Here is a 20,451-nt window from a genome sequence, read left to right as displayed (position 1 = left end):
AAAAACAACACCACGACATTTGTGAAAGAAATGTACATTTCAAACATACGTAAATATGTATGGCTTTACTCAACAATATTTTTTTGAGGGTGGAAAATGTTTTCGCCCCATATTTATTTTTATTATTTTGTACTGGAAGTTGTAATGTTATGAAATATACAAGTAACCCCCATAGTCCACATGTAAAATAGCCTCGTAGTAAACTTATTTTGGGCTCACAGCGTGCAGGCCTACATGGGTGTGTCTGAGCAGTCTGAGCGAGCTCCTGGCAAAAGGCGGAAGGCCTGACGTCAGGCAGCCCGGTGTTTGTGATGAGTCTATCGGAGTCAAGCTAACGAGGAAGGGCGACTATACCTTTAAGTGAAAGAAAAAAGCGAAACAAGAAGCACTTGGTCGTGTCGCCTGGATATTCTTAATTGACACACAGCGTTCCGATATGAAAGTTGTTCGGCTCTTTTTGCTGATTTGCTTCCTACACGACATTACAGGTATGTTCGTCAATGATCATCTGAAGCAAGTGATCACCACAGGGTCGTCGCTAATCGGATCAGCAGTTGTTCTCCGAGTCCGGTGATCAAACTTGCAAGCTAGCTTGCTAATATTTACGTCCGCTCTAAAGACCGCTACAGGACGGTTTACATGACATATAGTTGTCATTTCAAAAGTTATTTGTATGTATGTTATATGATAATCCCGCCCGGTGAACTGTTTTCCAAACGCCATTGACTAGCTAGAGCCTGGACATGTCAATCCTTCTGTGACTTTATATTTTGGACTTTGATGAAAACACGACGAAGGATGACAGAGGATAACGTTAACCAAAATTGAATCAAATTGTTAGATAAGTTTTATTTTTTAATGGGACAAATAAGATTATTGTGGAATTAAAAGTAAACAGGAATCCGAATACACTTGTCACCTTATTGAATTTTCCCATGTAAAGCGCTTTGTGTCTGTGAAAGACGCTATAAAGGCATTTCCTGCTTTCCTTTTCAGCATTTGTTTACTTAAACGTTGCAACATTATCCTTATTTAACCCGGGATAACAGTATCTCCTGCCATACAAACAACAGTACACCTTTTGAGACAAGGCAATGTTTATGCAAATGAAAAGGATTCACAGAGGGGTTTGTTAAAGTAGTGGCGTGTTATTTTTGGCCATCACCTTTTGCTTTAATCCTAAAAAGGCGTTGCTCTAGAAAATGGATTAATAATAGACATGAAATTTGCTAGATGAAGGCTCTATGTAATGGGTATTTGGGTGTTCTTTATGGAAAGGAATTTCGAAAATTATGTATTTATTTTTATCTATCTAGGAAAGTCCCATTAAGATTAAGATTTTCTATTTTAAGGTGCATTATGCAACTTTTTCTGCATATATGACCTTTCAGTGACCCTATATGGGTAGTTGTTGCATAGCCCTTTTACTTTCCATCCCTACGTCCTCTACAACGCTCCTGGACTAGTGGTGTCTAGATACTAAACTTGCAAACTTGATTTCGATATCGAGAAAAGAAAAAGAAAAATTAAATATAGCTTTTGAAAAAAATCAAATAATAAGTAAAAGCACGCCGCCGGTTAATCAGCTATGTGCTAACTTATGGACATAAAGCAGGTTAAATTGAAGATTTCTAAAATGTTATGAACTATAATTTTGCCGTATTTTCAAGTATCAAGAGTTTTCTATCTTGTAAAATATCCACTCCTTAGTTTGCACATTGCTGATTATCTGGCGTTGTGCTTTTAAACTCTTAATTTGTAATTGGAATATTGAAATAATACATAAATAATGCTAAAATAACAATTCTAAATGCATGCATAGTTCTCTTCTGTTGGAGACTAGAAATTGTTTATTGTAAATCTTTGTATTTTTTTCTTGTGGAAGCCTGTAAACAGGGTTAGGCATAATAAGAATTAACTTCAAGCTAAACCTTTTTGGAATGGAATGACCGAATAAACTACTACTACATATAACCTACAATATAAACTTTTAACAGCACTGACTGAATCATGTTAAACCACTTCATGAGCAGAAAACGGTCACTGTCGCATTTAGGTGCATAACAGTGCATTCATTCAAAGCCCCAATGTTCAGAATTTACCTTTAAAATGTCTCTAAACCAAATATGAGTCAAGTACAAACTGTGAATATGTAAGTTAACTTTACGTTTGGCGTTGATAACATTTCATTGTGTTAATGGCCTAATATGGTAACTGATACATGTATGTAAACAAATGGGAGCAGCTATTAAAGCTACGTATAGAAGTGAATGGGCCTCTTAGCTAACGCCTGTTCCTTTCAACATGCCCTGGCAACAGTTGTCGCATCCTACATTTCGACAATGGATGCATTCAGTTTTAAACTTTATTAAGAGCTCTAGGAAAGTCATTCAGCTTGAGTAAAGAACCCGTGGGCACGACATGGCACTGCTACACAAATGTTGTGGGTGAAGTGTCTTGCCCAAAGACACAATGGTCTGCACCTGTGTGAGTCAGGATTCACCCCCATGTGGTGCACTATGGGCACTTATTCAACTGAACCTTGTAGGGAGATGATGCTTCTTACGTGAATGGTGACAAATGGGGCTCCGGACGTAGAAACTGGTGACTCCTGCAGTGCTCCAACCAGAAAATGCCTCTGGGTTTACTTGGTGAGAGAAGCTGCTACTACTAAATTATAAGTTATTAGGCATACCAGGTAGTAGATGTAGAATTAAAGTGTTTTTTTGTGTGTGTTTTTTGTATTTTCAAACCAAAATTACATAATGATTTTCAACATTCATTTTCATAAAGGAAATCCAAATACCCACTAGTACACTGACCTGGAAGAACAATGATCACATACACATAAGACTTTAATTTCAACTTAAACAAGTGCTGAAATGAATGATGATCCAACTTTAATATCAACATCCTATTTACTATATAACCACCATGCATGGCATTCTGATGGCTGGGTGGATAAAAGGATATATTTTAATCTTTAAAGCACTTTGTGTTGCATTTTTTGTTTGAAAAGCGTTTTAAAAAATGAAGTTTTAGTGACAACCTATTATTTTGTCTGTTGACAGCTTGCTGTACTAACATTGTGGTTTACGAGAAACTTGGTAGCCTTTTATTGGCGTTCACTCATTCTTGAATATCGTATTACTAAAATGTCACCTCCTTGTGGTGATTGGTTTGTCCAACAATACACTGTAGCCACTAACATAATGGTGATTAATCTATTGTATCCTGCTTGTTGTGAGGAGTCTGGCATTTGGAAAGCTGGTTATCTGTCTGGAGTGATGATTTCTTTGCTATGTTGTTTTCTTTCATTCCAGCGGTATACAGAGCAAAGACACTTTTTAAATATTTCTCGCTGCATTCATGGACAGGTTGCTACTTGCCTGGTACAGCCTCCCACTGGGATTTTAACCCCCACCTAAAGCAGTTTAGCAATAGTGGTTATGCACATGTGTTCTTGTCATTCTAAACAGAACCCTCAACATTTTGTATCTGCCATATGCATACCCTCTATAGGGGAGCTTCACTTAAATGTATGACTCAAATGTAACCAAATACCTTGAGGTGTTTATTGCATTTATGTTAATACTCAAGCAAACAAACACTACATTTGTGTTTTAACCTGAGGCAGGGATGTTTGTGTGTGCTCCAGCCAGAGCAGGAAGGGCCCTCAAAAAGCCTTCTCGTTGCCTAAAAATCATGTTACAAAAGGTGCATCATGGGCCCACCAGATGGTTTGACCCATGGCCTAGAATTTTGTGCTACACCCCTGCCCTGAAGCTCAGGCAGTTCATAAACTGGGCTGTTCTGTTGGAGTGAGCTCCAGTCACCTGATTTGGATCATGTGCCCCAAACTTGTGTTTTAATTCAGACACATATTTTTCTTTGTTCAGTGAACAAAAGAGAATAGGGCTGGCACAATGCAGTGGGATTTACTCTGGAGTCATTTCTGCTCAAAGCATCTGTTCACCAACAGTGTCTCTATAAATTGTTTTTAAGAACTAGGATTGCAGGATGATAAAGATGTGAATAAAATATGTCATAATATATTTGAAATAATTACTTGTACTGTTAAATGACTCTTCATAAAATATTGATTCATCTTAACCAGTTTTACCAAAAACAATGTATTACAATTCTCTACTTGCACATGACCCATAATGCTTTGCGCCTTGGGGGGTAGACTGGAGGCTGGAGGCCTTTGAGTGCGAGTGAAGCTACAGCCAAACAATGATGAAAAACAACTTCTGCTGTGCTCGTAATTGCTCCAACAATCGAAAACGTAATCCAGAACTACAAAGCACTGCCACAAGGTTAACGAGAGCTTTTTTCCCGATCGACTTTTCAAAATCATTAGATGAAAAAGTATAGATATTTTTAAGTTTTGGCTTTGTGAAAATTGATATACTTTTTAAACTATTTGGAAGATTAGTCTCTTCGATGACAGCTCGCAACAGGCGCAATGCATTATGGTATTACGCAGGTAGAAAATATCTCAAAGACCCCTTTTTAGAACTGTGTTGTCTTTTTATCTCAGTGTTTGTGTTTGATTCAATGTTTTCACTGTCTTTTTAGGGCATTTTCGCAACCCCTTGAACAGTTACATTCGCCATTATGAGGGCTTATCATATGACACAGAGTCTCTTCATAGCAATCACCAAAGAGCCAAACGGGCAGTGTCAATGCAAGATCGTATCCTCCAGCTGGACTTCCACGCTCACGGACGGTCAGTGTCAAACATTTTGAGTTCCTAGGATCATGTCAATGTGTTTCCTGTGCTGTAAATTTGGGAAATGTGTGTCTTTACTATATTATCATACTATGTTCCCGATTGTTAAAGGAACAGGCCACTGTTTTTAAATATTGAGGTATGTTCTTACCTGAGCTTAGACGAGTTCATTTGTACCTGTCTGGTCTTTGTGCATGCGCTCAGTCACGCAAAGACATTGTTAGCATTTAGCCTCTCTCAGCATATTCCTATACATGCATTTCCAATGACATCACGCACAGTTCTGGAGGCCATTTTGAACACCGAAGTCCAATTATGCAGTACTACAGAACAACATGTAACAATATCTCTACTCAGGATGAAAACACTGCCCCAGAGATGCATGTTTATGTGATATTAGCAACAAATGTACAGACGTAGCAGCTCTGTCTATCGAGCTACAGCGGGATTTACTAAAGATCTGCTTCACTCCTCAGACTGAGAATGCTGACATGACAAACTATAAAAATTACAGAAAAAGGTTTTCAGTTTCCTCTTTAATGTGTTAATTTAGTCTGAGTCAGTGTTTAAGCTGCTCAAGACGTTAGCATGCTACCGGTTAGCATGCTACCGGTTAGCAACTGTCAACCAACTGTCAATGGCTTCAACACGATAAACACATGTGCGGCTCACATCTGTGAACACTGAGGTTTTTCCTACAGTGACAGCTCAGCTCTGACCTCTGTCACATCTTGTATCCAGTGTGGTTCAGGGCTTTCTCTTGGAGAGGTCGGAGCTGAGCTGTTCAGGCTAAATGCTAACGTCTTGAGCAGCTTAAACACAGACTCACTGGCTTCTTCACATAAACGTGCGTCTCTGGGGCCGTGTTTAACTATTACTGTATACAAGTACTGTAACAAGTGAATTTCTCCTTTGTGAGATCAATAAAGGTTTATCTTATCTTATCTTATCTTATTATCTTCTTGAGCAATTATGAGTACATAAAAATGCCACTGTCAGTTGTCTTTCATTTATATCCTGTAGAGATATCGTTACATGTTGTAGTACTGCATAATTCTACTTCGGTTTTCAAAATGGCCGCCATAAAAACAAAAGTCACATGACTGAAAGGCATGTATAGCTCCAAACTGGGGTGAAGTTTGAAGCTACCAAGCTCTTCCACGTTTTCCCCATTTCAATACAGTTAGGTGAGAAGTGACTAGTTAGGCATAATAAGGAGCACTTTGATGTCCCCACAGTAAAGTCGAAGTGCCCCTAAGGTATTATTAAGCCTTACAATGTAGTGCCCCTTTTTATTCCCTTAGAAAATCCACATGTTTAATTTTGTCTTTGGTCTTTTTGCTTGACTGAGCGCACGCACAAAGACCAGACAGTTATGCATCAACTCATCTAAGCTCAGGTAAGAACATATCTCAGTAAAAACGGTGTCCTGTTCCTTTCAACATGAGTTAATTACATGTGTGTTTTATCCAGGAGCGCTATTTCAGGAAATATAGAAATGGTTCCTACTTAAAGGAATAGGCCACCGTTTTTACATACTAAGATATGTTCCTAGCTCACTTTAGTCGAGTTAATATATCCCCGTCTGGTCTTTGTCCGTGCGCTCTGCCAGGCAAACGGAGCACATACGCAGCCTCTCCCACATATCACATAGCTCCAAAAAAGCTCACGATAGAAGCTACCAAGCTCTTCCACGTGTTCCCTATTTAAATAAAGTTACGTGAAGTGTTTTCATGCGAAGTATATTTACCCAGAAATGTAGCATGTCGAGTTTATAAGCAAATAAAAAGGGGGACTATATTGTGAGGCGTAATGATACGAGGAGTAAAACGTCCGCGCAGTAACTCCTAAAGGTTATTGACGGAAGTGAGCGGGGGAAGTCTTTAGGAGTTACTACGCGGACGCTGTGCTCCTCGTATCATTACGCCTCACAATATAGTCCCCCTTTTTATTTGCTTATAAAATCGACATGCTACATTTCTGGGTAAATATACTTTGCATGAAAACACTTCACGTAACTTTATTTAAATAGGGAACACGTGGAAGAGCTTGGTAGCTTCTATCGTGAGCTTTTTCGGAGCTATATGACATGTGGGAGAGGCTGCGTATGTGCTCCGTTTGCGTGACAGAGCGCACGGACAAAGACCAGACGGGGATATATTAACTCGACTAAAGTGAGCTAGGAACATATCTTAGTATGTAAAAACGGTGGCCTATTCCTTTAATGAAAATAAATAAATGAAACCAGCATTGGAATTAGTTGTTGTGCTTTTTGGCCTGATCTGGAAATAGGTCCCGGACCCTGGACCTAATGGTTGCCCAAGTGGCATATGGTGGCTGACATAAATGCAGTAGACAAATTTGTATAGGAATTTTTATTTATTTTGAGAAGCAGTACCTTTTTATGTGCGTGGCAGAGATTGTGTTTCATACCCTAACCTCAAGAAGCTGTGATGCAAAGCCAGCTTCCTGTGTTTGACTTCCTGTGCCAATGCTCAGTCGCTATGTTAATTGTTAGAATTAAACTATTAGTCTTTTCTTCTCCCAGTGTTCATACATATCAAAAGACAATTTACTAGATGCTGCTAGAAATACATTGAGTCCGACCTGTGAATTTTTAAAAACACTGTAAGATAAGATAAGATAATCCTTTATTGATCTCACAATGGAGAAATTCACTTGTTACCATCGGCATTCAAAGTCACTCGGGTTGTGCAAAACAGACAGGAAATGTGCAAACAGTTAAATAGTATAAAAAGGGGGATAAAGTTGTAGTTTTAGACATTAAGTAATCTGGGCAGTTACAGTGCCTCCGTAAGGTACTCACACTCCTTTACTTCCTCCACATTTTGTTTTGTTACAGCCTTGGATCAATTTTTTTTTTTCTATCCTTCCACGATACTCCATAAGGACATAGTGAAAAACATAATTAAAACAGCCTCAAGTCTTCTTAGGCGTGATGCTTGGCACATCAGCATCTGGGGTATTTCCCTTTCTTTTCAGCAGATCCTCTCGATCTCTGTCAATGGTAAGAGCGTCACTGCACAGCTTTTTTCAGGTCTTTCCAGAGATGTTCAATCGGGTTCAAGTCTGGCCACTCAAGGACATTCACAGACATTTCCTGAAGCCACTCCCTCATTACATTGGCTTTGTGCTCCGGAAGGTGAACCATCGCCCCAGTCTGAGGTCCTGACTCGGCCACCCACCCCTACTTTTTGTATCTTGGAATTATGCTGTGACTAAGTGTGGAATAAGTGAAGGAGGGCGAATACTTTCCGGATTGTGTTGCTTAGTCATTAGGTTGTGTTAATGTGATGTCGCAACATTCTAAAGAGCCTGTAGTTTAGAATTTAGGTGCTTAGTAGTCTATTACTATTATTATTATTATTATTATTATTATTATTATTATTATTATGGTAACTGGCTACAATATATATTATAGCTAATATATATCTTCAATTACTGAGAGTAAGAATTGAGGTCAAATAAGAAGTGTTGTATTTGGAGTATACAGGTGCTCATCATATATTTAGAATATCATAAAAAAGTGCATTTTTGTAATTCCACTTAAAATGTGAAACTAATATATGATGGACTAATTAAATACAAAGTGCCACATGCCAAGCCTTTGTTATCATTTTGATGATTATAGCTTACAGGCAATTTTTAAAATATTCTAGTTTTCTGAGATTTTACAAGCTGAGCCATGATAACAAATAAAGGCTACATATGTCACTTTGCATGTAATTTCACAGTTGAATAACAGAAGTAAATGCACTTTTTCATGATATTCTAATTATATGACGAGCACCTGTATCACCAATTAAATATTCTAGACCTCAATGTAAACATAGAAACTGTATCAAACACAGTAGGCTGTGTTTGTGCTTAGTGACTGACCGCATGATGAGTTTTGCAACAGTTTACAACAAGAGATGATATGTAGTTCGAACAAACAATTAGCCAATATATATAGGCCGATTAGTGTAAGTAATTTAATTTGATGTATTATTTTTTGTATCTCTCAAATACTCTATAGGTAATCATTTCTTATAAAGGTGGTGAAGGTTTTAATCCTAAAAATGTATAGAATGGAGCTGGTTTGAAAGACAAAAATCCGTTGTTTCCAAAACAAGTAAGTAAGTCTACGGGCCAGATCTTGTGACTGGCGCAGTCCGTGCGCAACTCTAAACGCAAAGTGGTACACGCGCGATCTTGCATCTGGCGCAGGTTTTGCGTTTAAGGCTGCGCCACTAGGGAGAAAGAGGCCGACTGAGGCGTGGTTCATTAAAAGCAGTACTCGTGCTACTCTTCTGTGGCAACCTTCACATTATTTTCCTCTTTAAATCGCGCTGCCTTATCTTCGTCCTTAGAATCGACGTCCAATTGAAAACAAAAGTGAAATTGCCTTGATAAGTCTGTTTGAGCGTAAGTTACACGCAGGCTTACTTTGATACAGTAGATCAACACGCACACCCCTAACACCAAAACAACAACAGTTTTCCATAAATAAACCACACATGCCTTCAAGGGCTCAACACCACGTCTATTCTGTGTTTTAAGGTGACATCGCTACCATTGTGTGTCAGTGTTTACCTCCTGATGATGCTCCTTGTGTAGCGCATTTTACAGGGCGCATAGCAACTTTTTTTTCCCAATTCAGCCGCTCCAAGAATCCTGCAGCTGTAGCCCAAATGTTCCAATACGCTACAGTTTTCTTGCAACTGCTGCATAACTCTGCAACTCCTCCGCGAGGCTACTGCCTCTGTCCCCGCCCGCTCGTCTTGGATCTGCAGCGAGTGGCTGCAGCAGCGGAGGGACAGTTTTATTTCTTTATTTTCTTAATTAAACATTGCGCGCTGCATCGCGCATGTTACGCGTTTACAGGAGAAGCCTCCCTCGCAACCCACCGCCTTCCGCAGGTCTGGGGAAAGCATGGGGAGGGGGCAGCACCACAACATTGCAATGAGAGTCTGTCCCCTCCTCCTGACCTGCCCACTTTTTGCGCCAGGTATGACACCAAAGATTGCAAGGAGCGCCACCCGTCTGTGTACTCGTCTTCTCTACAGCCTGCGCTATGAACCACAAGATCTGGCTCTACATCTCTCTTGGTTCAGAAATGAAACGTAAAATATGTAAAATCGGTGTACAAACTTGTGATCGATTTTCAACGCAATGTTTCGGCGCTGCCCTGAAGTTTGCTTTTTCGAACACAAAAAACGGTAAGTTTAAGTCTTAGGCAAGTCTAAGTCCAAGTACAGTCACATCCATACAGTCACAATCTTCTATTTAACTGTTGCATATTTCCTGTCTGTTTTTGCACAACCTGAGTGATCTTATTCAATGCTGATTGTAACAAGTGAATTTCTCCGATGTGAGATCAATAAAGGATTATCTTATCTTATATAATAGACCTCTATTACTCACTCCTCCTCATTAACTTTAAATACGAGATCCGAGTGATGAGTCCATGATGATGAAAAATATGATCCTGGCTCCTAGTTGTCACAGAACCAATGACCTCCTTTGGAACCAGGCTTTGAAGTTGTTTTTGGGAGATGTAAAGTCTGCATCAGATTCCTTATTATAGACTTCTTTCTGGAGTTAAATGTGGCCACTAGGGGGTGGTATTGCTGCAATGGCAGAGTTCCCTCCACAACATCCAAAAGGTTTCAGGAAGTTGAAACAGGGCTAACTAACTTCTGTCTTGTCAAGGCATCGCGCCATTTGCCCTACAAAGGCGTGCACTGCAGTTTTCTTGTTCCACATGGGTCTTATTGACACCTCATCATTTTTGTGTAAAAGTAAATCGAGAGAGGACTTAAAGTGTTTTCCATGCTCTTTAGACAAATTTTCTGCAAATGGCACATTGTAGTGGTTTAACTCTCATGTGTTTGTGTCGTTGGTAAAGAGTCATGTGGGAGGTCTCACTTCAAATACCAGACCATGTGATGCCTCAGATTCTTTTTCTTTCACAAAAGCGTCCTCATGTGATGCGAGCGTCACAGAGGCTGACTGTAACGTACTGCAGAGAATTGCAATAAGGTGCATTATGTCATAACTGAAGGAAAGTTCATGATAACGATCCAACACAAATATTCCTCTCCCTTTAATCAAGATTTTGAATAGTTAGTAACATTTTAAGTTACTGAATATTGTGTTTTGTGTTTGTTTTTTTTTGTTTGTTTGTTTGTTTGTTAGGCAATTTAACCTGAGGATGAAAAGGGATACGACTGTATTTTCTCCAGACCTTAAAGTGGAGATATCTGGAGTTGAGGTGCCAGTCGATACCTCCCATATCTACAGTGGACATATACATGGTAAGTTTCTCTGCTTCACCACGAATGGCTGTTGACAGCTCCATCACTAAATTGTAAGTTTCTGTGAGAGAAGGATATCTATGTGCTTCTGCTTACTTTTTGGTTATGTGTTGTAGGTGAAAAAGATACATTAACCCACGGATCTTTGGTAAATGGACGATTTGAAGGCTTTATTAAAACTCACCAAGGAACATATTATGTTGAACCATCGGAGCGCTACCTAAAGAATGCCAATGTAAACTTCCACTCCATCATCTATCACGAGGATGACGTCGGTGAGTGTAATTATCACCCTCAACAGTGAAATGATACTGATTGGCATCACCATTACCTGTACAAATCACCAGATAGTACATGAGTAATTGTTATTGTAACGGTTTTGAGTTTTAGAAAATGGATCAGAGCAGTGTTTTGTTTTTGTTTGTTTTTTTAAACCATGGCAAGTACCATCCAGATCACATCAGGGTTAAACCTGGTCTGAGAACGGTCTGAAATAGACCTAATGGCTCTCATTTATCAATGCCAGTTGTACAAAAAATCACCACTTTCGTCTCTTTGAGTGAGAGTTGGGTTGTAGAGACTTAGAACAACAAAGGTTGTTTATCCACAGGCGTAGTGTAGCGGTTAATAGATGGGAGGGACTTAGCCAAGCTAACCTCCGCCCTGCCGCATTTATCACCAGCTCCTCGTGCGTACAGCAGCATGGGAGCAGTACACACAGGTTGGTAACTGCCACACGCCCTCCAGCGTATAATCAAAGTACTCCAAAAATATACACCATTCTGTGCACGATGTTGATAAATGAGAGCCAATGTGTGTTGTGTAAAATGGGGGTAAACCAGGGGTTTAAAATTAGCAGGTGAATACTACCACTGTGGTACTATCACAGTTTGAGAACCAACTTCAATGTTGCTTCAGTTGATGTAAATGTGAGATTACTGATGTGCAGGGCTATCCACAAAAATCTTCTGTATGTACCGACACCTGCTTAGGACTGTGCCCTTGACCAATTTTACAAGTAATTCTGAGTTGACAACCAAACATTTTATGTAATTTTGAACAAATATATATATATATATATATATATATATATATATATATATATATAATCTCAAAAGGAGGATTCATTGAATTTGTTTAAAATCTGTCCAGTTCTCTAAAAATTTAACAAATAAAAATGACGTGTTTTTTCACTCCAAACAGAAGTGCGAGGTGCTCTTCTAAGACTTGCATTAACTTTGAATTGATAATTGTGAAGGCTATACTGTAGCTAGGAGTGAAAATAAAATGAATCATGTTATGAACCGTTGGCTTGTCCATGATTCAATAAAGATTTTTCACAGATAACAATACTTAATGTAGGCTCCACTCCAACTGCTCTTGGTTTGAACACAAACACTATGAAACAAATAACATGTATCTAAAAGGGCTTTTTATGTCATATTGTGTTTGTCAGAATTAATAATATGTGGTTAAAAAGTTTTAGAAACTCTACTTGTGCTTTTATACAACCTATTTAATCGATTGGCCTTTCTGACAGATTATCCGCACAAGTATGGCTCAGGGGGCGGTTGTGCAGACCACTCTGTGTTCGAGAGGATGAGGAAGTATCAGGCATCTGCCATGGAGAAGCCTCTCAAAGTATGTACAACAAACACCTTCCCCTAACATGACAAAACAAAACACAGAGGATGGGGTTTACTAATCAGACACAGCCTTCATGAAACCATATTTGTGCACTTAAGAACCTTCCATTTATCTGCCATTTTCACCTTTAGCCACTCTGCGGATGTTTAGTGATTGATTGCTTCATCTCTCTATCTCTCCATATCATATCATATATCATAGTTTTCCTGTTAGTTTCATTTATTAGTCTCAAGGTGGAGAAATGTGTTTTGGAACAGGGCAGCTGCTCAAAGTTACACAAACACAATCACTATACAATACCGTCGTCCTAAGTGCATTAAAAGAATGAAAAAGAAAAAACAACAACACCTAAGCATGTCCTCCAGCTACTCTCCAAGTCCAAACTGTTTGACAGAGGTAGAATATATAGTTACATATATGCAAATCGTGTCACTCACGGGCGCGGAAGTCCCCTCACTAATGATCTACGGATGGCCCACGGGAGAGAGACGGAGCTTTTTTTGAGGCCATACTGCCTTTGCTATGCCCAATCCCGTCAGATCATGGAAGCTAAGGAGGGAAGGGCCTGGCTGGTACTTGGATGGGAGACCATTTGGGATCACCAGAAAGCCTGGGTGAATGCAGCGAGTGAGTGAGTGGTTGGTGGACAAAAGGGCAGCTGTGGCTACAACTGTAGCTTGCCACCACCGAGATTGGCGTGCTAAGAATAATGACTACAGTGTAGCGCTTTGTGAAACTTGGTAATACAGGCTTGTAAGGCGCAATGCAAGTGTAAGCCATTATTATTGTTATAATAATATGCAAAAGCATTTTCCACCCACTGTGTATGTAGCTCAAACCCACCTTTTTATTAAATGCCACAAAAAGCATTTTGTGAATCTGTTCACAATGCTTCTGTGTTAGCCAAACAGCACGTCATACAACTAAACATAACCCAAACTCACACAAAGGGTTCATATTGAGTCTTTAGAGCCTATCTATAGAATCTATAAAATGAATCTTGAATCTCACAGGAGGAGAGTTGTGGAGTTCTTGCGTAGTCTGTGCAATGTCTCTGAAACTCGATTGATTGCGCACATACAAAGGGCCTATCTCACCTGCCAGGAGACTAGTTGGCGACTCGAGTTGCCGGTGGTTATGGAGATGTCACCTGGAGATAAAGCGAGTCTGCAAGTAGTCTCGGTGAAAACCAAAAGGTTTGATTTTAACTCCACATGGTCACCGAGAGGTCTCCATGAGGTCTACGCGATCTGAAGCAGTTGTGGCAACATTGCGAACGCTATTCGTTGACGTCAACCTGAGAGCTGTTTCTGTGACGTCCCTGCAATGTCTCAAAGACTGTCGGAGATAAGATAATGGGTGTAGGGCTGAGTCTGGGTACAGATGAACCAGGTGTGGCTGTGGCTTGGTAAGTGCATTGTTGCTTAGCTCCTATATGCAAATGAGATTTGATCCAAAAAAGGCTCTACCCGTCTGTGAAGCTTGTCTTTTAAAAGCCTCTCAAGTGACTTAACCTTTTGTGGGCATAGTTTTATGGGGATTGGCACAATGACCAATTTCTTCCAAATTCTTGGGACTGTATGTGTGTCATTTGCCAGGCTGGTGCAAGTTCTTCACCAAATGTTTAAGAAGAAAATTAGACATATTCTTCCTTTTCGTCATAGTTTAGTATCTTTTCACCATTCTTTGTGGTATTAGAGTCCATGCAAAAGGAGACATAAGTTATAAGAGAGTCGATGTCAACAACTTCTTAATAACTTTATTTTACTTTACTGACTTTTCTCTTATTTTTTTGACAGAACGAGAACTCGCCAAGAACTCACGAGAACTCGGAAGCAGAGAGCGGCTATGGCCCTGTTGTTTTAAGGACAAAGAGGGCAACGGGTCAAGACAAGAACACCTGCCAGCTCTTCATCCAAACTGACCACTTATTCTACAAATACTACGGCACAAGAGAAGCTGTCATTGCTCAGGTTACACATATACTTGTATACTACTGTGTAGATCATTACAATAGATCAGAGGTGGGTAGAGAAACATTTACTCAAGTAAGAGCAACTTAACTTTGAAATTACTTCTGAAGAAGTAAAAAGTGACTAAAATAATTGAGTAACTGACCATAAAAGTCTGATTTACATTTCATTAGTGACAGATTGTGAGAAACAAAACCTGAAATTATGTAAAAATCTGTGTATTTCCAAAGAAAATGCAGAAAAATATACAAAAAAATATGTACAAAGTACATTTATTTTGTGTCTACTTGAAGCTTTTGCCACTTAAAGATGTACTCACTGTGGAATGAGTAACTTTTTTTTACTCAAGTAAGAGTAAGGATAATTCATTATAATATTACCCAAGTAGAAGTAAAAAGTGCAATGTGGTTAAAAAAAAAACTATATGTAAAATTACTTCAAAAATTGGATAAATGTAACTGTACTAACTGCTATAGATACAGGCAACAAATATTCATCACTATTGTTTGTTTTTGTTTTGTCTACAGATCTCCAGCCATGTCAAAGCTATTGATTCGATTTACCAGGTCACAGACTTCATGGGAATTAGAAACATCGCCTTCATGGTTAAAAGGATTAGGGTTAGTATAATGTCAACACTTGCTATAAAAACTGTGTGGGGTATGGTAATCTCACAGCGATTAAAATGTTTAGATAGTCACTGACTGTTTCTAAACCATGGTGTATAAACTAACTGCATGCTGTATGGCAGGGGTAAGCAACGGTAGGGCCTGGGGACAAATCTGGCCCTTTTACATTTCCTCTGGCCCCTCAGATGATTGTAAGAAATATGATTGCAGCCAACAGAAAACAACGCTGCTATTAAAGTTCTCCAAATACATTGGAAAATATTCCAATGTTCTGACCTCCAAATCCCATTAGGTTTATATGCCGTTGTGGTGTTTGACTTTGGGCAACTCACCCACTCTGGAAAAGGATACAATTCGACCAGCCATCAAACCTAAACCCCTGCACGGTATGCACCTATACTATGTAATATTACATGTTTTTTTCACTGCGTATTTCAGATAAATACAACTGATGATGAAAGAGACAAAACCAATCCCTTCCGCTTCGCCAACATTGGCGTGGAGAAGTTTTTGGAGCTTAACTCTGAGCAGAACCATGATGACTACTGTTTGGCATACGTCTTCACTGACAGGGACTTTGATGATGGAGTGCTTGGTCTGGCTTGGGTTGGAGCCCCTTCAGGTTAGTCCAGTTTGGGGAGTTTTTCAACCGATTTCTTTTTTCTTTTTTTTTTATGGGGGGGGAGACTGTGTCACACATAGTTTTGTTTTGGACTATGTCACTATCTGTGATATAGTCCAAAACAATCTTGACTGCAGTTTTGTTTTCACATAGAACATCTGATTATCAATATATAGTACTGCATATTGTGATATTGCATGCAATTTAAAGGAATTGTCTTAATATCACCTTGCAATGTATTATCTAAATGCATAATGATATATTTCTGTATAGAGCATGTCTGTAGCATATCATTAATGTTCCACTAAAAACATCAGAGGGAACAAATTTGTTCAGTTTTGTTAACCTTTAGTTTATAGTCTCTTTTTATAGCGCATGTCCTGGTTGTTACACCTACATTAGTTATGATTTGGTCCAGATTTCTTTTGGTTTACTCCTTTGATGTTTAGTCAATGCAAATACAACGTAGGGAGCTGCCGCTGCTGGCAATGTGTCTCAAGTTTCTGGATCTGGGCGTTGTCTTTGGAATGACCCTGTTTAGTTTGTAGGATACAGCCATATGCTTTGGTCAAAAAGCAGACTGTTTTTTTATATACATCATTACAGGCCAGTATTCACCTTAATGTATGTTTGCTATCCTTTGCATTCTTTGTATTGAATACCATAAAGTAACACTCAGTTGTGTTTTTTTCCTAGGAAGTTCAGGGGGAATTTGTGAAAAAAGCAAGCTGTACTCTGATGGAAAAAGGAAATCTCTGAACACTGGTATCATCACTGTGCAGAACTACGCTTCCCATGTCCCTCCCAAAGTGTCACACATCACATTTGCTCATGAAGTCGGCCACAACTTTGGCTCACCCGTAAGTACTCTGTACCTGCTTTTTGTTTTGTCTTATAACACTGTAGTCCGTATGTAAATATTTTCCAGCACGACTCGGGAACTGAATGCACTCCTGGAGAATCTAAAGAGCCGACACTAAAGGAGAAAGGCAACTACATCATGTACGCCAGAGCCACATCTGGGGACAAGCTCAATAACAACAAGTTCTCCATCTGCAGCATCCGCAATATCAGTGCTGTTCTGATGAAAAAGAAGGACTCCTGTTTTGTTGGTAAATGCACATAATCAATGTTCAGAAGCAGTGTTAATTTTGACAACATATTTTAATTTAGTTTTAGTCTTAGTCTTTTGACGAAAATGTAATTCAATTTTAGTCTAGTTTTAGTCGACTAAAATTGAAAGTAAATTTAGTCGACTAAATTTAAGACGAATTTTAATCGACTTTGCATTGATAATATTCATTATAATCATAAATTAATCTTGTTCCTCTGCTTCATGGAGCTGCTCCACATGAACAAAGCTCAGAGCTGATCCTTTGGCAGAGAATTTACATGATCTGAGGCTCTTTCAGACGGTCAATAGAAGCTTGGATGATTTTAGTCTCTCCTTTTCATTTTTATTTAGTCTTATTTTAGTCGACTGAAATATCTGGACATTTTAGTCATAGTTTTAGTCTCATGAAAAACTTTTAATTTAGTTTTAGTCCAATTTTAGTCGTCAAAAATATCACTTTGACTAAAATTAAGACTAAATATTTTAGTCGACGAAATTAACACTGTTCAGAAGGCAAATGTTCATTGATAAGTGGTTTTAATATAAAATATCTTGATTATTTTGTTTCTTACAGTTTCTGGTCAGCCAATCTGTGGCAACGGACTTGTGGAGGCTGGAGAAGAATGCGATTGTGGTTACAGTGATCAGTGTAAAGACACTTGCTGCCATAGTGCAAATGAGGAGGCGGACAAACGCTGCAAATTGCGAACAGGAATGCTCTGCAGGTAGTAAATGGCTTTTTTATTTTATAAACTAAATTTGAGAGATTATTATTATCATTTTATAATCTGGCTAATTATCATATTTTTCAGTCCCAGTCAAGGCCCTTGTTGCACAGAGCAATGTTCATTCAAGGATTCCAGTGCCAGATGTCGAAAGGATTCTGAGTGTGCCCGAGAGGGAATGTGCAATGGAGCCACAGCTCTGTGTCCTGCATCAGAGCCTAAGGCCAACTTTACTTTGTGCAATAAAGGTTCACAAGTCTGCATCAAAGGAGTGAGAACTGGTTATTCCACATTTTCATGCAGAGGTTACAGCTTGTGGGCTAAACGGTACCAATACAGCTTTTCTTTTCTTGAACCAGGTTTGTTCAGGCTCCATTTGTGAAAAGTTTCATCTGGAGATGTGCACTTGTGCCATCCAGGATGGCAAGGATGAAGCTGCTGAACTGTGCCATGTTTGCTGCATGGAGAAAGGTAAGAGACCACAAAGGAGCGTAACATTAAGAAAATAGTTCTGCTATATTTCAACACTTGGAATTTAGTGAAAATTATGTTTTATATTGGATTCCCTTTCTTGCCTTGTGCCCAGCGACCCCCAGCACCTGTGCAAGTACAGGCTCAGACAGATGGTCCAAGTCTTTCAACAAAACCGTCAGAAATCTGCAACCTGGCTCACCCTGCAATGACTATAAAGGATATTGTGATGTGTTCATGAGATGCCGTCTAGTTGATGCAGACGGACCTTTGGCAAGGCTTAAGAAAGCAATCTTCAATGCTGAACTCTATGAGGGTATTGCAGAGTGGATTGTGGTGAGTTACATACTTTACCAAAGAGTTTAAGTCAGCTCTACATCTTTGCTGAATATTTCAAAGAAACCTTCTATGCTGTGTTCTGTAGGATCACTGGTGGGCTGTGCTGTTAATGGGCATTGCTCTCATAATGCTTATGGCTGGCTTCATCAAAATATGCAGTGTGCACACGCCCAGCAGTAACCCCAAGCTGCCGCCACCAAAGCCATTGCCGGGTAAGTATGTTGGTCAGACCACTCTACCGTCTCTGTGTGCATGCTGTATGTATGTACTTGCTCATGCTGTTGCTGTTGTTGTAGGTACACTTAGGAGAAAGCGACAACAACAGCAGGCTGCACAAGGCCAGCGTCATCGCCAATACAGAGAGAACTATCAGATGGGACAGATGAGACACTGAGGGGCTGCTCTGCTCATTGCCTTGAATCTTCTATGTGCCTACAATGAGAGCACCTCTCTCCAAAGAGTTTTGTTAAAATTCAAAGACCTTTTATGGACAAGACTGTTTTTGGGTCAAATAAGCATGCTTGCTCCTTGAGTCAGAACAGCGGTTCACTCCGCTACAGAAAAGACACTTTTATAGGAGTACGGAGACGCGTATGCCGATCTTTGCTTTGTGGTCTTAACGTTCTTCCATGAATTAGTTTATCAATTGAAGGAGAATGAGGGGGGATTTTTTTTTTATTCACATTTGCCTTCTTTCTATCTTGCACTTATGGTAAGTTTTGTGCTGCCATCATCAGAACCAATGTGGGTTAGATGTCCTGCAGTTTAGAAACCCCATTAAAACCCATACTGGAAGATGACTTCCTGCCAACCTATTTTTTTTTTTTCTTTCAATTCTAAAATAACTTTTCTATGTAGCATTTTCTCTTTCTCAGGATAAACAAATCACCTGCGATTGAGTGTGCAAACAGAAACAGACCTGCATGTATAATTCAGCTTCTCCGTTCAGACATATTACTTGTCGAACTGGACAACGGGTATATTACGCGGGCATGTTGACTTATGAGAGAAAACAGCTCTGTTTACAGTGAAGAGTTTGGCTTTTAACAAATGAAATTTTACGGCGTTCTTTATTTTTGTTGGATGAGAATTATTGGAAGTGGAACTAAATTAGTTTTCATCACAAAACTCTTTCAGACCACTGACAGTAAAAGTAGGAAATACCTTTTAAGTTGTGTAGCTTGTTGATTTGAGTGGGTCTTATTGCTTTATTTGCAGTTCTTGATCTTTCTGCTTCATTCTAATCTTTTACTATGATTATGTTCACAATGAGCTAGTAGCCATCAAACACTGGATTTTTGTGCTGGACTGTCTGAATGCTCCATGCTACACTGTTATTGTTTTAAACGTGCCTATAAAAAGCAGTGTGACTGGAAATTTACACTGTTTTTGAACCACTGAATGTGACGACCTACAATTGTTGAGGTCTGTCAGAAGAGTTTTAGTTACAGGTGCCCACGTAGACTGGATTTGTTTTCACTGAAAGAGCATTTGGGTTGAAGGAATCAAAGCCAGTGGGCGTGTGCAGCTTTTTCTGTGCACATTTGTATTCTATTGTATTCTATGCAGACAGTGAAGCAGTGTGTATTTGAGCCTCAGAGAGAAATTGTACTCTTTTCTTTTCCCTTTGTATTTAAGCTATCTTTGCGTGCAACGGTTTCTACCTATCTTCAGTTTGTTCTCCTGGTGCTACTTGTTATATTAATCAAGGGCGGGCTTAAAAAATAAATTGATAATAGTTTATTGCAAGGTTTTCAATGTATGAGACGTTTTCTTAAATTGTTTTCTGTTTCTTCTGATGTTGCGTTACATTGGTCATTCTAGCTTTTTAGAGTTGGTTCTATGTGTTACAAAATTGCACTGAAGTTTAATGATA

The 20,451-nt window shown here is 39.2% G+C and overlaps 1 protein-coding gene across 1 annotated transcript; it reads left to right on the top strand.

The window, feature by feature from the left end:
* The first annotated feature begins 269 nt into the window (after positions 1–269).
* On the top strand, positions 270–19,658 carry adam10a (ADAM metallopeptidase domain 10a). The gene is made up of 16 exons (XM_079555081.1): positions 270–488; positions 4,582–4,732; positions 10,937–11,055; positions 11,172–11,330; positions 12,596–12,696; positions 14,502–14,675; positions 15,203–15,295; positions 15,743–15,926; positions 16,623–16,786; positions 16,855–17,038; positions 17,615–17,765; positions 17,853–18,036; positions 18,125–18,236; positions 18,352–18,572; positions 18,661–18,787; positions 18,872–19,658. The coding sequence occupies exons 1-16, from the start codon at positions 437–439 to the stop codon at positions 18,967–18,969; spliced, it is 2,274 nt and encodes a 757-aa protein (XP_079411207.1). The 5' UTR covers positions 270–436; the 3' UTR covers positions 18,970–19,658.
* Positions 19,659–20,451: the final 793 nt, after the last annotated feature.

Source organism: Gobius niger (assembly GCF_951799975.1).
Source record: "Gobius niger genome assembly, chromosome: 4".
Classification (NCBI taxonomy): Eukaryota; Metazoa; Chordata; class Actinopteri; order Gobiiformes; family Gobiidae; genus Gobius; species Gobius niger.
This window is presented reverse-complemented; position numbering and strand designations above follow the sequence as displayed.